Source organism: Silurus meridionalis, chromosome 5 (assembly GCF_014805685.1).
Source record: "Silurus meridionalis isolate SWU-2019-XX chromosome 5, ASM1480568v1, whole genome shotgun sequence".
NCBI classification, from domain to species: domain Eukaryota; kingdom Metazoa; phylum Chordata; class Actinopteri; order Siluriformes; family Siluridae; genus Silurus; species Silurus meridionalis.
In genome coordinates, this window is record NC_060888.1 from 7,903,431 (window position 1) to 7,920,059 (window position 16,629).

Here is a 16,629-nt window from a genome sequence, read left to right on the forward strand (position 1 = left end):
TTCATCCCTTTTGTTGTAGATTTGCTGCTATGTATAGGATCACTAATAATCCTGCTGATTCTGAAATATAACTGCTGGGTTTTGGCATTTTATCTGAGCATTGCACGGTCTGACTTTGAGGTGACATCCATTCCTGGGAAGATTGGCAACTGTCTTAAATGTTTTCCACTTGTGAATAATGTTCCTCACTGCAGAAAGACTTGTAACCCTTCCCATAATTTTAGGGCAGCAACAAGGAACATTCTTTAAGATGATTGCTGATGTCTTTCTTTCTCAGGGTAAAAATGTATATGTGTAATATATATTGTGTTGTTCATCTGAGGTTGTATTTACATAATTTTAAGACCTGCTAAGGACCAGATGATTATAATTTCCTGAAATGTAAAACCAAAAAGGGTCTACTTTTATTGTTACATGAGTATTTATATAGAATTGTGTGATATCAATTGTTCTGTTATTTTGACAATGATTACATGGTGGATGATCCAGATAAACTTTTGAAAAGCAAACTGATGATGTGGTAAAGTTTTAGGAACTTTTTTAGCATTTTAAAAGTCTACAGGACTTGTCAAAAAGAAAGAAAGAAAAAAAACTGTTGCCATTTTCAACAAGGGAAGAGAAATTTCTTTAACATGAAGAGATGCAATTTTTTAATCAAATAGGTGCATTTAAAAAGAATAAACTATGTGTTTCTGCTGGGTGAACTACAGTTCAGATACAAACTTGATTCACCTGACCAAACCAAGCATTACTATAAAATCACTATTTTATAAACAGCAACAAAATATTATATTCTGACCAAAAGGTTGAGCTTAAATCCCAGCACGACCAAACTGCCACTGCTGAGCCCCTTAAGCAAGGCCCTTAACCTTCTTCTGCTCAGTTTTATAAATGAGATAATGACAAGTGGCTCTGGACAAGGACATCTACCAAATGCACTATATAAGGAGCCAATCAATTAAAATATATATAATAATTAAATCTACTTTTCTAAAGATGACCCAGTTCGGCTTCTGTAGCAGGTCCTTTGTTGTGGTGTATTCACACACTTTTATGTAAGGTGTTTAATAACTGAAGGCAGGTCATCGAACCAGAGAGTCAACACACATCAACACAACACAGTTGAACTGACTCAATGCACATAAATAGTAGTAATAACACACACAACCCATTAGATTTTACATGCACCTCAAAATAACCCTAATAATAAGGAATGAAAACGACTAAATAATGGTCTATAAATTTTAATTCTTTGCTCTACGAACAGTGATTGACACTAGTGATCATGTTTTGTACGTGATGTGGCTTTTACAGCTTCGCTGCTACACTCTTGGGCGGAGAAAAAAAATTGCCTTATTTCTACACTATTAAACCACTATTTTTTTTTTTTAAAGGTAAAACAAAACAAAAAAACATGAATGCGAATAGTTAGAACGGGGTTATGTACCTTTAAGATCGTAAAAATTACACCCGACATCATTTTGTAGGACCCGCAGTGAATAATGGGTAACATTCATCTAATAAGTCATTTATAATGATTTATGAACTTCTTTAAGGAGTCTTTAGCAGAGCTAGATGAAATCATATGAATAAGTTCAGGGAACAGTGGAGTTGGATTGTCAGATTTCAATTGCATTTACATTTGCGACATTTAGCAGATGCCCTTATCCAGAGCGACATGCTTTGCATCTCTAGCAATCAATAAATCTACACTGGTACGCCAGATAGACACAAACTTAATATAAATATAACTCTTCAATTCTACAGAGCACTTGATAGTGTAATGACATCGCAATAAGTTTCGATTAAAAGTTATGAAACTATTTTAGAAATGCAATGTTTTTGTTTTGCACAATGTTAAATATTAGACATCATATGTGGTAAAAACCAAGCAAATGTGCAATGTTTTAATGAGCTATTTTGCACTACCTAGCTATGTACATAAAATCCTGGTGAGGAAGATACGTGCATGGACGTGAGCACGTTCGGGAGGAGTTTTCTTTTGTTTATGTGATTTAGAATGGAAATGGATTGGCCAGATGTGTGTGTTGTGTATTGATGGATGATTGTATTTTTTTTCTTTTGTGAGTATCACCACTACAGTGTTGTATACCGTCTTTAATTGTATGCCGTTCATTTTCGTACTGTTTCGTTTACCGTGAGTGGGGTAGGGTGTTGTGCACCGTTTTGCACTACAGTTTCTTATACCATTGTGGATTGTGGCACTATTTTTCATTGCACCAGCTTGCACTGTACCGATTTAGTCAGTCTGTTGGAAAATTTCTCTTTTTTTTTTTCCGTTTGTTTGTTTTCTCTCAAATCTAAAATCCCATGTCGGGGATCGATCAGACAAATAAAACCCGAAAAAGTAAATGTTGTTGGTTTTGTGTGTATAGTTTCTGTACCCACCAACACAAAAAAAACCTTCCTCGAGGTCAGCTTTGATAAGCAGAACCCATGCGATTCCTCCTCTCTCTAGCAAACAAGCCCGGGCTCCTATTCCTAGCACGATGCTCAAGGCCACCTCACCTATAAACTAGTTCAAATGAAAGGACGGAATTTGTCTGAGGTTGTGTCAAACTCTGAGGAGAATAGACAGGGATTTAAAAAAAAAAAAACACAAATAAAGTGGCCCAGCCACATGTAATTATGTCTCAAAAACAAAGTGTAAGAAAATGATCTGCAGTTAAGGTTCTCTGCCAGAAGGCTTTCTTCCAGTCAGCAGAAAACAGCAGCTAAACCACTCAGCAAAGCCCTTGACCAGGAAATGCTCACCTCTACACCTCTCTGTTTGGTTTGCTTCACTTTGTGTCACTTGGGAAGGCTGCAGTTAATTAGTCAGAGTTTGTGTGTGGCCTAGGAGTCAAACAGCTCTTATCTATGAGGCTGAATTGAACACAATTATGAATTAATTTTGCATGTGATCTTACCTCATTCAGCACAATAATCTCATCTGCATCCACAATGGTGGACAGCCGGTGGGCAATGAAGACAGATGTTCTGTCAGTTACCATTTCTTTCATGGAGCTCAGAATGTTCTGGAAATCAACAAAGTAAAACTCAATTAATTTCACAAATGTTCATCTCACACACACTCACACACACACACACACACACCCCTAGAGCGATTTTTCAACAAGAGCTTTTCCTGTTCATCTGCAATATCTTGCAACAATATGATTGACAGAATTTATATGAGGACTTCATTGTGACATGATACGTGGGGGGGGAAATGGCTAAATAAAAAGCCTTCAAAAGCAAACATTGCCTGTGTCTGTAATAACCAATAAAGCCTCATTCTTATAAAGAAAAAAAGAAAGAAAGAAAAAAAACATGGAGCTTCCTTCTTGAATGTAAATATGAAAACTCCTTCAAGAGAAAATTAGCTATGCTCTATAAAACTATACGCAATAAATCGCTGTACACCAGGATATCAGTAAAATAAGTTAAAAATAAATACAAACATTTTTACAGTTTACGTTGTTTATATCTTATGTATGTAATCACTAAGAAAAAGTAAGAGAATAATTGTAATTAACTAGATTTCTGACAAAATTGTCTTTCAAAAGTAATACAAATGTGGAAAAAAAGCATTAGCAAGCAATTAACACTATCAGAGAAGGCAACAATAAAATGAGAGATAATGTATAATTGGCTATTACGGTAAATTATCCCTAGTTCTATTCATTTCAGTCCATCTGCATGACAATATCTAGGTTAGACTTTTCTACTGCTATTGTTATTGCACTAGTAAGAGCTCCTGGAATTTGGATGTATATGTATATATGTATATAAAAACAAAAAAACTAAACAAATACTGAACCTCTTCAGTGATTGAGTCGAGGGAGGACGTTGCCTCGTCGTAAAGTAGGATAGGAGGGTTCTTCAGGATCGCCCTGGCTATAGCCACACGCTGTTTCTCGCCACCTATCAGCAGCCAGAAAGGTGCAAGGTCATTAACGAAGGCATTATGCAACGCATCATTATAAATATTTATAACGATACACAATGACTTAGTCAATGGCCCAATTGACACTATTCACATTTAATTATGCTAATTATTATCGACAACTGTAATTACTGCTGACAAGCAGCTTTTATTTCAGGAAGTAAAATGTCCTGACCTTGTATAATTATGTGCTGGAGTGTTGGGGTCACTGTACTTTACATGCATAGTCACAGTGTTTCTCATTTAAATTGCATTAGCATATAATATTAATAAAACATTTTTGCAAAATGAACACTATTTGCACGAGGCGAATAATGTCCCAAATCTATAATTCTCCAAATGAATCAAATGAGTATGCGGATATAGTTTATTGACAGATTTCATTAATTACCACACGAATTGGTATCACTGATATCCTTAAAAGTTCGGTAAATGCAAATAATCACTTACAAAATGTTATAGGAATCATTATGTACAGAGCTCCTCTGATGAACAGAGCATATCTTACAGTAAATAGTCAAGATAAAAATAGCCTATTAAGTTAAACAATATGAACAATCAGGGGTGGACAAGTCATTAGAAATTATTAGCTAGACACAGGGCAAGTACAAGCATCCATTTTTAATAATGGTGAGCTAGTTATCTAGTTAAATGCATCAATACAAACTAACAGACACATGAATTTCTCTCATGATATGACTGTGTGAGAAAGCAGCTATATGACGGTTGTATTGTACTTTATTATTTACCTCCATCACTGTTCCACATACCAGTGTGTTACTAATTCTGAAAAGGTCGTATGTCAGTACCAAGTTATTATTGCCGTTGTACAAATTGTTCCATCATTAATCAGATCACACCTGAGATGAGGATGCAAATTCTACCCCCTGCCGCACTACACACAAGTAGCTTGTGCAGTAGGTAGTGTTGAGATCTGCTGCTCTATCATGAAGTGCATTAAGGTTAAACAAACAAATTACAATTTATCATGCGACTGGCTGCTATAAACTAACAGCTTGGACAAAAACATCTGCTTAGGTGCCCAGCCTAGTGATTTATTCATCCATGAGTGAATGTACAGTTGCGTTCGCGATTTAATTTCAATATCAAACCAAAAGGTCATAATGATGCACATTAGGCAATTAAATAACAACACTAATGAATGACATAAGTGCTCTATACCTTACCAGAACTTTTTGTAAATTGTTTATTAAAGAATGTGCACTTTACTTCAGCAAAGTTATACCTGAGAGTTTCAAGCCTCGCTCTCCAACCTGCGTCTCGTATTTATGGGGCATTTTGAGGATGGCGTCATGGATACCGGCAAGCTTGGCTACTCTATACACTTCCTCTGGTGGGGCATTGATGTTACCGTACTGCAGATTGTAGAAGATGGTGTTGTGGAAGAGGACTGCATCCTTAAGACCAAAAAGAGAAAAGTCAGATGTTTGCATCAGTGTTTGTTGAGGCTAAACATATATTGTAATAATCTCTCAAAAATTCTATTCCCAACAGATTGACATTAAGACTAAAAGTCCCAGAATCTTTATGGAGAGTCGTTTATTTTACTGAAACAAAAACATCAAGATCATCTCATATTATATTTCAGAAGTGCAATATTAAATTGTTTGTTCAGCATAAATTGTCATATGTATAGTGGTGTGACAAAGTTTTTACTTGTGTTATCTTTAAATTAGTTTAATGATCTGAAACAAAGTGTGAGAAACATGCAAAAAAGGAAAAGAAATCAGGAAACACCAACACCTTTTCACACCACTGTATATCAATATCCACATTTTCATCCGATTTTTCTCTTTTTTTAATGAATCGAAACAGTAATAATACATAATGCATAATAATGACTGTATAAGTCTCATAATGATTGATATCTATTTGCAGAGAACACTGAAGGTATTAAAATACCAAATTAGCTGAACGTTATCATTACGACACGAGAGCACGCCATCAAGCCACAGAACATAAACAGTGTAGGATTACAGTATTATTAGCCCTTATTTACATATAAATGTCAGGAGAATTCAGCAGGTCTCCAGTAGCACATGTGAGGCTCACCAGTAAGAGTATAATCAAATCGCCATCTTCATGTTTAATATTTAGTGGCACAAAAGTTGTAATGTTACACTTGCATTAATCCACGTGTGCTCTTAATTATCCACCCACGGTTTCAATCCTATATGCGTCAACAAATTGTCTCTGTGTTTGTGCATCGACTTCTTAAATAACATGCATGGCTTAATTTCTATCTACTGGTATTGCACGGTTTTCAAATAAGCTTCCCAGACATAATAAATTGTCACAGGTGTCACTACCTCCACCCCAATACTTGGTAACACCTCATCGCATTAATAACAGTGTCAATTCTGCCAGGATTTCACCAGTGTCTAGAGATGGCTCCTGTCAATTTGATCCCACTCTTAGACTTACTTGGTGCACAAATCTTAGCGTATGGCCAACAACAGAGAATCTGGCATCATGTTGCATTTATATCAGGACTATGATTCCCCACTGACTTGGATAAGTCTGTACAAGTACTTTACAAGTATAATAAAACCAGGTGAATGAATAAAATCTGCATTGCAGTATTACTTAAACTGTTTGTGTTTAAAAAAAACAAACAAAAAAAACACCTCACTCACCTGAGGGACCACACCAAGCGCTTTTCTAAGGCTCTCCAGGCTGACATCTCGAATGTTCTGGCCTGCAATATAGATGTTACCTCGCTGGGGTTCATAGAAGCGAAACAGCAACCGTACGATTGTGCTCTTCCTATTAGAATACATTTCGCAGTTGTTATTAAAGAAACATTCGAAAACAGAATTTCCTGTAGGCTGTCGGTGAAGAACTGAAGTGATGCTTTTACCCGGATCCGCTCCCGCCAACAATGGCCACTTTTTTCCCAACAGGTACTTCGAAGGAAACCCCATTGAGGACCTTTTGTCCCTCCAGATACTCAAAGTAGACGTCCTCGAAGCGGATGGAGGCCTCCTGTGGGGTAACAAGCAGTGGGGGGGCCAGGTCTCTCTCCTGTGACACAGAAAGCACATAATGAATGAGTTTATTGATTAGCAAAGTGAAAAAAATAAATATAATGTTTGTCCAGTAGTGGAAGAATAAGAATAATTTGGCATTTTTCTAATATTTAATTTACAATTAGAGCAATAAATTGTGTAAATTATTCTATAATAAAACACTAACTGTTAAAAAAAACCCTATAACAAAAAAAAACCAACCAAACAAACAAACAAAAATAAATTAAAAAAAAAAAAAAAAAAAAAAAAAAAAAAGGTGCGATGTAAAAAAATATTTGTTCCATCCTACTAAAACCAAATAAAGTTTTTGAGTCCAGTTTTAAGCAATTTTTGCCATGTGATAATGCTGGCATGTGAATCGTGTATCATTAATTAAAAATTGTGCTTTTATTTTTGTTGTAAAGACATCTGTGGTGCCAAAATGCAAAAAAGTTTATGCAAAAAATACATTCATTCATGTTATTTTTAGAAATCAAATGAGATCCTTTAATAATGGTTTGATAGGCTGGTCAGTCATGTAGCGAGGCATTGGGTGGGTGGGGGTATACGCATGCGCCACATTGCTGATCGCTTGGAACAAATAGACAGATTTTATTAGAAATAATTATATGCTGTATGCAGAATTAGCCCAATGAAGAATGAGCTTCATCAACTTAAATATATTTCAACTTCTCCTAAAAATGTTGCAGGGATTATAATAAATTCTATATTAAATGCTATGCAAATTCTTAAATCCACAGATCACAAAGCCAGGAATAAAAATATGGAACTACTGCTGAATGCCCTGGTATTTCAGGAGAGGCAGAACAATAAGGTCCTGATGAAGCTAGGGGATTGCAGTTATTAACATGAGGGACAATTCAACATCATTTAAAGTGAATTGGCTCAATCAAGCAGACTACATTAATAAATCAAACAAAATAAATGCGAAAACAAATGCAGGGTTTGAGAAATGATATGTGGTGTGGAGATCATGGAAATCGGTCTACCTTAATCTTGGTGTCCACACTGAGTAGAGTAAAGAGTGTGTTCATGTCAATAAGAGCCTGTCTCGTCTCTCTGTACACTGTGCCCAGAAAGTTAAGGGGCATTGAGAGCTGAAAGAGAAGTCCGTTTACCATCACCAGATCTCCCACAGTCATGGTTCCTTTCAAAACCAACAAGAATGCAGATTAAATAAGCATGGTATGTGGAATATCAACAGAGTTGAAAGTATAAAACCAACATGATCAATAACACACTAAAAAGTCACCTAGTAGTCAACCAGCTCACAATAATATAAAGACTTTATTCAGACTAAAACACGATTTTATTATGTGGTAACGGTAAAAAAACAAAACAAAAAAAAACACAACCTCCCCCAGACTTTTTGTTAAAGGTGCAAACAAATGAGCACCACAAAAGAGCTTATGCATGCCTTGAAATCTTAATAAAAACAATGCACACTATATGAAAAAAGACTTTGGACACCTGACCATAAGATTCGTATGCACTGTTTGAACATTATACTCCACATTAAGCCCCCATTTGCCATTATAATAAACCTCAACTCTTCTGGGAAGATGTTAAGAAGACATCTTACACAAGCGTTTGCATCCAACTTCGTGGTACCAGTTTGAGGAAGAACCACGTATGGGCTGGATAAGTCGGGTGTCCAAATACTTTTGTCCACAAAGTGTACCTGAACATTCGTAAGGTTTAATATGCAGTAAGGATTTTCACCTGCCATTATGCCCTTGCTAGCAAGCACCATGACACCCGTGAGGCCGACAGTGAAGATTGCACTCTGTCCGAAGTTTAGCATGGCCAGGGTTAAGGTAGTCTTCAAGGACGAGGACTCGTAGACTTTCAAAAAGTTGTCATATTTTTCTGCTTCATATTTCTCATTGTTGAAATACTAAAAGAGAAAAAAGAAAGGGAGAGAGAGAGAGAGAGAATAAGTCAGAAAGTCATGAACAAGTACAAAAGGACACAAGATAGCTGGAGGGCTGGGTGCATACTGAAATTCACAGCTATTTGAGTACACGAGGACGAATGTCAAATAAACATACTCTCCACACTTAATTGCATCTTTAAGTAGCCAAATTCACTTTTATCTACGTCGCTTGAGAAAAGTCGACTCTCGGAGGTTTCAAACAATAATACACTTGCTTTTCTACCTTAAAAAAAATATGTTGAGGTGCTCGAGAACCAAACAGATTTATGAACAAAGCAGCAACCAAGTAACAAATGAATATATTTTAGCAGAGGCTTAAAGGCCACACAGTGAGGCTGTTGCAGTGAAGAAACAAAAAGCTGAATAAAAGAAATGAAAAAAAAAATGTGGAGGAAAACAACGACTTCCCAGGCACTGGTGTTCAAAAATAGAACTGCATCACAGCTACATTAATTAGTTTCGAAACGTGACAAACAGAGGTGAGGCGATAAACGCGGCTTATTAAATGAATCAGTCTTATCAACAGAACTGCTGATGACATGATTACAAAAAGCAATGGTGCAAATGAACGAAATAGAGTCTCCAATACCGGCCCACGTTGACAGTGTTTTGAGACCCTTTTTGCAACATGCAGAGAGCGCTGCTTGGCTTCATTAGCGCACTAACACTGTGTGTGGCTGCCGCCACTGGCAACATGATCAAAAAAAAAATAATCTACTGGACGGGAATGACAATCAGAATATTTCATTAGATCCCGACAAACTTAACAAGAACTTCCTGTGGCAATTAGCTCTGGGAGCGACAGGTATCAAGGAGCAAGCAGAGGAGTTTCATAGCAATTTCTCTGCTGTCAGGAAATGTGTACAACAGGATAGAGGGAGACAAGTATGCAGAGAAGAGAAAAGTGTGTGTGTGTGTGTTTTGATGTTCTGCAGGAGCTTTTGCGAGTGTAGAACAGATTAGGAGTGGGTGGCGATCTAATTATGTATGCACGCTGGCTTACAGTGATACTAAATCCAGCTGCATTGACATCAGTGACTCGAAATAAAGCCTTATACAAAATACATCTGCGCTTAACAACAAGGGCAGAAAAAAGCAAGCAGTAGAAAAGAAAAGCTGAAAGGGAGAAGAAAGTGGAGAGAGCTGACAAAGGAGCTGAAGGCATTAATCAAAACCATCAGTGAAAAATGTTAAAGACTATTGCAGTAAACAGACGAGAAAGGATTTCTAAAGAGAGTTAATATTCTCCTATCGTGCAAATTGGTTTATTTTGCACTCTGCATTTAAATCCCAAAAGCAGATTAACTTTATTTTTTTGTGTTGCGTATGTAAGCGCCGGCGAACTCAGCAAGCTAATTAAACGGGACATAATTGCAAAAGAAATGTTCGTGCCAGGAAACGTGCTGGTGGCTCGTGGCCGGGATGATGAGGGGCGACTCACCTTTACAGTCTCGTAATTAAGGAGAGAGTCGATGGCTGCGTTGCCTGCTTCGTTATCTGCCTTGTTCATCGCTATTCTGAACTGGGTCCTGATCAAACATACACAGCATGTCAAGTGAAGACAAGCATTTAGGCAAGCACACACATATGTACACACACACACACACACACACACACACACACACACACACACACACACACACACACACACACACACACTTTAGTATATCTTCTCAAGGGACAATACTACAGAAATAAACTTTGGGTATATTTCAGAATAGACAAATGGCAGCTTCTATAGCAACAAAAGTGAGTTAACCCTAAGTGATAACAGCTGTACATCGTGTAACCATGCAGAGCCACGTGTCATTCATTTTTGTCTGCTTGATGCTTTAACAAATGCACCTCGTGGCAAAGAACTCTGAGGATTTGAGAATTAGAATTGTTGCTCTCCGCAAAGATGCCGAGGCTATAAGAAGAACAGCAACATCCTGAAACCGAGTTACAGTACAGTGGCCAGGGTCATGCAGAGGTTTTCCAAGACGGGTTCCACTCGGAACAGACCTCGCAAGGGTCCATCAAAGAAGTTGAATCCTCATGCTATGCATCAGGTGCAGAAACTGGCTTTAAAAAAACAGACACATGAGTGCTGCAGCATTGCTTTAGAGGTTGCAGAAACAGAACGTCCGCTTGTCAGTGCTGAGACGATGCGCTGCACACTGCAACAATCATTCCAACATGTACTGTGACATTCCGAAGCAGAACACGATGCCCTCCATTCAGAAACTTGGCCGAACCGCAGTTTTCCAACATAATACTGATCCAAACACAGCACCAAGATGACAACTGCCTTGCTGAAGCTGAGGAAATGGCCAAGTATGTCTCCAGACCTGAACCCTATTGTGTGTACGATTATTATACAGCGAGTTACAAATCAAAGACTTTCGAATGTGCTATTGATAGGGAGGCGCATTCCCACCCCTAAGTTGATTATTTTCATATAACGCATCCCACAGTTTTACATTCCTCCTATACCACAGCAATTTGACAGCAATTACATTTTCAAATATTTATTTACATTTAATAGTGTTGAATACATGCAAAAGAAATGAGTTGTTGAATAGAAAATGCTGTTGCTGTTATGAGTGACATTATATACACTAAAAACATTCATTTCCTCACCAACCTCTGTTTTACTTATTTATTTCTCCCTTGATGCTCATGAGGCATGCTGCTTATCATCAAGAAACTGCATAAACATTGCATGACCTGAGGAACACTTGGTGACAGAGCTGACATGGGAAACTCCTTCCTAAGAAAGTCTCTTTCTGGAACATATTTTTCTCAGTTCAATAGCACAGCTTTATAATGTTACTAATAAATACATAGAGCTAGAGAAGTCTCTGTGGATAAGCTATTTTTATAGAAACTTTAAAAGGAGGGCATGAATCTAAAATGTTTTTTTATCAAAATTAACCAGCACTTGCTCACCAACAGCACAACATATTCTGCAAAAAAAAACACCAAATAAAAAAATAAATTATTGTATATTACACATATGTAATTAAAGAATTATACTGTACCTCCACTGTGTAACCGCGATGGTGAATAGCGTGTACGCTGATAAGGTCCCCAGAGTGACAAGAGCAAATTGACCACCACATTTATGATACTGCCAGAGAGATAAACAGCGGAGTTTAACTGAAGCACACACGAATTTCCAGACCACGGGGGGGGGGAATGCCTACTTTGTACTGGCTAAAAAGCAGTCGAACTGCTTCAGGGAGCATTACCATGTCTCCATTTTGTGATTATGCCCATTAAATTGAGTGTTACGAATGGACAAAGTAAAGGTGTGGTCAGAGTTAATGTCTCAGAGTTAATCATCAAAGGACTTGAAGGTGATGAAGCGGTGGAGGTTAATCACACACTGCAAGTGGATACACGGTGAGTGTGTGATCTTCAAGAGCGTTGCATTAGTACAGACCAGCCAAAGAAGCAGCGTGCTTAATTCAGTCTATGGTGAGCTTAACTGCCGTTTTTTTTTTCCATCACTATGGGTGTGAACATGCCTCGAAATTGACACCGAGATAAACACTAATGAGAATCTAATGAAAATATAGTTAACTGAAAAATAGTTCAATTACTTCACCTTAACATGTAATTTGCTAACTGCTATCAAATACAATAGGTGATACTAAATGACTAATATGACCCTACATAAACCTGTATTATAACAATATATAAATTATATACAAACTGTTAATGTTAACTGACCAGGATTGCGCTGACCAGTGCCATCTCAAAGGCTGTGGGTCCGAGATTGAAGATGAGAGCACTGAGCACAAAGCTGATGCCTCGTGTGCCTCGGTCGATAGCTTTAGACAGCGCGCCTGTCTGCCGGCTCAGGTGGAACGCCAGGTCCAGGTTGTGCAGGTGCAGGAAGACGTTCTTGGCAATGCGCCGGATGGAGCTCTGCGCCACTTTGCCGAACACCGCGTTGCGAAGCTCGTTGAAGAGTGCTGAACCCGCTCGGGACACACCGTCTGAGACAAACAAGCATTGCTTCACCAAATACATAGCAAAAACGTACTTAAATTTAAACCATTGTATTACTATAGACTTAATAACTAGTCAAACTGTCTAACGTTCAAACGAGCCTCACCGTGGCAAGAAAGGCGTAGTTTGGAAATAACTTAGAATTACGGACAAGGACTACGTTTCCTACCAGGTACGAACTGTGTGTGTCCTGCGCAACTGTTCGTGTACACCGATAATGAGCATGTGTATTTAAATGTACCCTTCATGGCAATTTATGTCTCTTTGTTTGTCTTTCCATGCTCTTTTCTTTTTTAATGATCAGGTTCTGTTTATCCTGCTCATGTTCATGCTCTTGGTCGTTTCGGGTCATGTATTTAGTATCGTGTTTGTTATTTTACGTGCTTCTTTCAATTTACAATTTATTAATACGTTTCCGCACTTGCATCCGCCTCCCGCCTGTCTACATATTACATGACAACAACGTTTTAAATTGACAAAAAAAATGGTTCTACAGGGCTTACTATCCTGGGAAGATAGGAGAGAGGGAAGGGGAAAATAAATAATCAAACGCAACCAACCAACCAAACTCTCCACCTTGTGCCCTCCACCTGTAGCTTCTGCTCTGATAGCAGGGTAAGTAATCATGTTACTAGTTTCTCTCTTAAGGTCTCTGAAGGACACCAAGGGTGGAACAAAAGCTTTTTGCTGAAAGAGATCACGTTCTTTTGCCCTCGAATATGAATACAAATTCCATACTGCATAAATCCTTTCACCTTCAGAATTCGAGCTTGTGAATAAACGCATACATCCAATTTCTGCGATAGCAAATTCTGTTCAGGTGGAAAAAAACAAAAGGTGCACACCGTGTGTGTGTGTGTGTGTGTGTGTGTGTGTGTGTGTGTGTGTGTGTGTGTGTATGTGAGGGAAAGAGAAAGTGAGTGTGTATTTGCAGAGGCGCAGACAGACAGCTCCAATTAATGGTCTGTGTGCACAGAACCTAATGTCTCTCATTAAATTTGCAGCCACAGGGAGAAGTGACAATACATTTGGACGGCATGCTACAATAATTCTTGCAAAGTGAGTAGCTGCTATTACTGGTTAACTTCATTTTTATTTTACTCAAGTGAGCAAGCACATAAGCAAGTACATTCAAATTTATATAAGTGTCAAGTGTATATTAAAGCAGAATATTTCAATAATAATGCCATTGAGTGTAATGGGTGCTTTTAGAAATTCGGGTCAATTGTGTCATTATTCAAGGTAAGACTTGCTTAAATATCCGGGCACTGCTTTGCCCTGGTTCATTAAATTTTAAAAGCATGGTGATATGAGATGGGAGACAAAGGCAGTGTGTGTGTGTGTGTCAGACTGACTGACGTGTCAACAAGCGTCAAGAACTAGTCCAACAGGAGGATCTCCCTTTCAGTGGAAGTAAAACTGACACCAAGAAAACCCACCAAATTATATTAACATCTGCGCTGGCAGATGCGGTGGATCCTCACTAAAACAACAAATGGTTTTAAGGCAATATGAGTACCAAGCCTTCTAGATAAAGGTCACTTGGCTCATAAGGATGCTGCTCTGCCTGAGATAAAGTCAAACACCTGCCAAGTAAGAAGAGAGGGGGGCTACTTACAGCCAATGAGAATGGCCGTTGCCATGGTGGCCACCGTGTTTGGCGCGTCGCTGAGGTTCAACATGTGTCCCGACATCTGGTTCAGGCTGTCTACCGCATATTTAAACATGAAGGGCACCATCACATTGGTGAGCTGGAGGATGGGAAGAAAATGGGGAGAGAATTGGGGTGGGGGGGTTATGGTCAACGAAATAGACAAAGTGCGAGATGGAGTGAGCCGAGGAAACATGCTGATGAATGAAAGAGAGGCACTGCATTAGTTGCAGAGTGTTTTTGCGCACACTCCTCTAGACAGATCTGGAAATGAGTTGGTTGATGCATCCGCTAATGGAATTGAAATGGTTATTAAAGCTAATTAAAAGCTTGGGGACAGCTGCTCGGCTGTTCAAGCTCTGTCTCGCATTAGACAGGGCCGGAGTGTGCACACAATGGTGCCATTTCCCATTTATTTGCTCCCTCACTTTTGTTTTAACCCTTACGCTCAAATGGGACCATGAAAGTGAGGAATGAAATTTTAGCTGAATGGCAGCATTCCAGCTTGTGGGGGATTGTTTCTCCACCTTGTGTTGAATTGAACTGCATAATGTTTGAGCACGAACAATGCACAAAGCAAACTACAATCATGCATATACGGCTGCTATGAATAGAAATAGAGTTTGAAAATAACAGTTTTTGCAACAGGCAAGAAAAGCACAATTACCAATTACTGAAGTGGGGAAAAAGAATTTGCTGCCAACAACCAGCTAATAACTTCATTTTTGAGTCTCACTTCCATGTGTCTGTGGTGCTGCCCTTTTCAGTAAGATACATGTCTGAAGGTGACTAGACTGAAACCAGCTTTAATTACTTATGTAAGAGAATAACTCTGGATTAGTTGATCAAGCCAAAAAAATTTTTGGAGATTTCTCAGTATAATATATAAAAATTTTTTTGAAGGACCCCTGATGGACATTCTTTTCTTATATGAATCTGCCCAGCAGGATTAGGTGGCACCAGACAGGCTGATAAAAGAATGCGGGTTATCAGTTTCCGACACGCTTGTCAATCTTTATCTATGTTTCCAGATATGCCATCCCCTGAACTCCAGCATGAATAGAATGAGAAAATATTAATGCCCCTTTTCCTTCCACCTGATCCTGCAAGGACAAAATCTCAAATCAAAGAGAAAATCGCAGATCAAAAACACCTAACACAATACAATATACAGTATATTGCATTTCACTGTGACTGGGCTCAACGACAGAGAACAATGGAATGTGCATGCAGCAGTTAATTTGTGCTCGTGCTGAGCGAGAAAAGGCGGAAATAAACTCGAGTCGTGATCGTGTCAGTCTTCTTTCGGGTGAAAATTAATGACAAATCATATCAAGAAAAAATAAATAAGCAGCCGAATTGTTGCGCTCCTCTTTGTTGACTGCTAAACCGCTTCTGTGAAGAAAAAAAAAAAGTTCCAAAGCGGCGCTGGTCTATTCTTCTTTGTACTGATTCGAATAGCAGCACATCACAAGGACTCCAGATAATTTAAGCTAGACGTGACATCACAGGCATCAAACAATAGATGTTATGTCTATGGCACTGGTGGAAATGACTAATTAACAGGCACCGCCCCATACCCATCAGTAATGCCAACCTACCTTAGCTGCTGCGAGCAAGCCGAGTGAGATGGCCACTCGAGCTCGCAGATCCGGTCGATCTTTAGGCCAAACGTATGCAAACATGGCTGATAGGATTTTGGCAGAGTCCACCTCCTTTAGCTTGGGAAAGAAAAGAAATAGGTTAATTCTGTACAGTTCTGATACTGATGCATAAACCGGATGCAAATCATCAAAACATATAAATTAATATAAGCACGGTATTAACTATCTATTAGATCGGACTTGGTCCACAATAAAATATAATTTGCCTGCAGTTTTAGTGTACGTATCAAAGCCTGGCTCTGCATGACTCACAGCCGTGCACAGTTTAGCGTTTTCTTTTTCCACCCCATGATGAACTTGATAATTAACTGATGGGATGAATCTGATGGCACATTAAAGCTGTGTGCACGAAGGCCCTCTGGGAATATAATGAGATTAAT

The 16,629-nt window shown here is 38.5% G+C and overlaps 1 protein-coding gene across 1 annotated transcript in view; it reads right to left on the reverse strand.

The window, feature by feature from the left end:
• abcb7 (ATP-binding cassette, sub-family B (MDR/TAP), member 7) overlaps positions 1-16,629 on the reverse strand; it is a 36,989-nt gene that overhangs the window by 3,678 nt on the left and 16,682 nt on the right. The window contains exons 4-15 of the mRNA XM_046849438.1: positions 16,187-16,306; positions 14,553-14,685; positions 12,653-12,921; positions 11,959-12,047; positions 10,377-10,464; positions 8,722-8,896; positions 7,989-8,146; positions 6,831-6,994; positions 6,607-6,736; positions 5,196-5,367; positions 3,824-3,927; positions 2,931-3,038 (exon numbers count right to left, since the gene is read on the reverse strand). Of these exons, the coding sequence (XP_046705394.1) occupies positions 2,931-3,038; positions 3,824-3,927; positions 5,196-5,367; positions 6,607-6,736; positions 6,831-6,994; positions 7,989-8,146; positions 8,722-8,896; positions 10,377-10,464; positions 11,959-12,047; positions 12,653-12,921; positions 14,553-14,685; positions 16,187-16,306 (1,710 nt within the window). The remainder of the gene's footprint in view (positions 1-2,930; positions 3,039-3,823; positions 3,928-5,195; positions 5,368-6,606; positions 6,737-6,830; positions 6,995-7,988; positions 8,147-8,721; positions 8,897-10,376; positions 10,465-11,958; positions 12,048-12,652; positions 12,922-14,552; positions 14,686-16,186; positions 16,307-16,629) is intronic.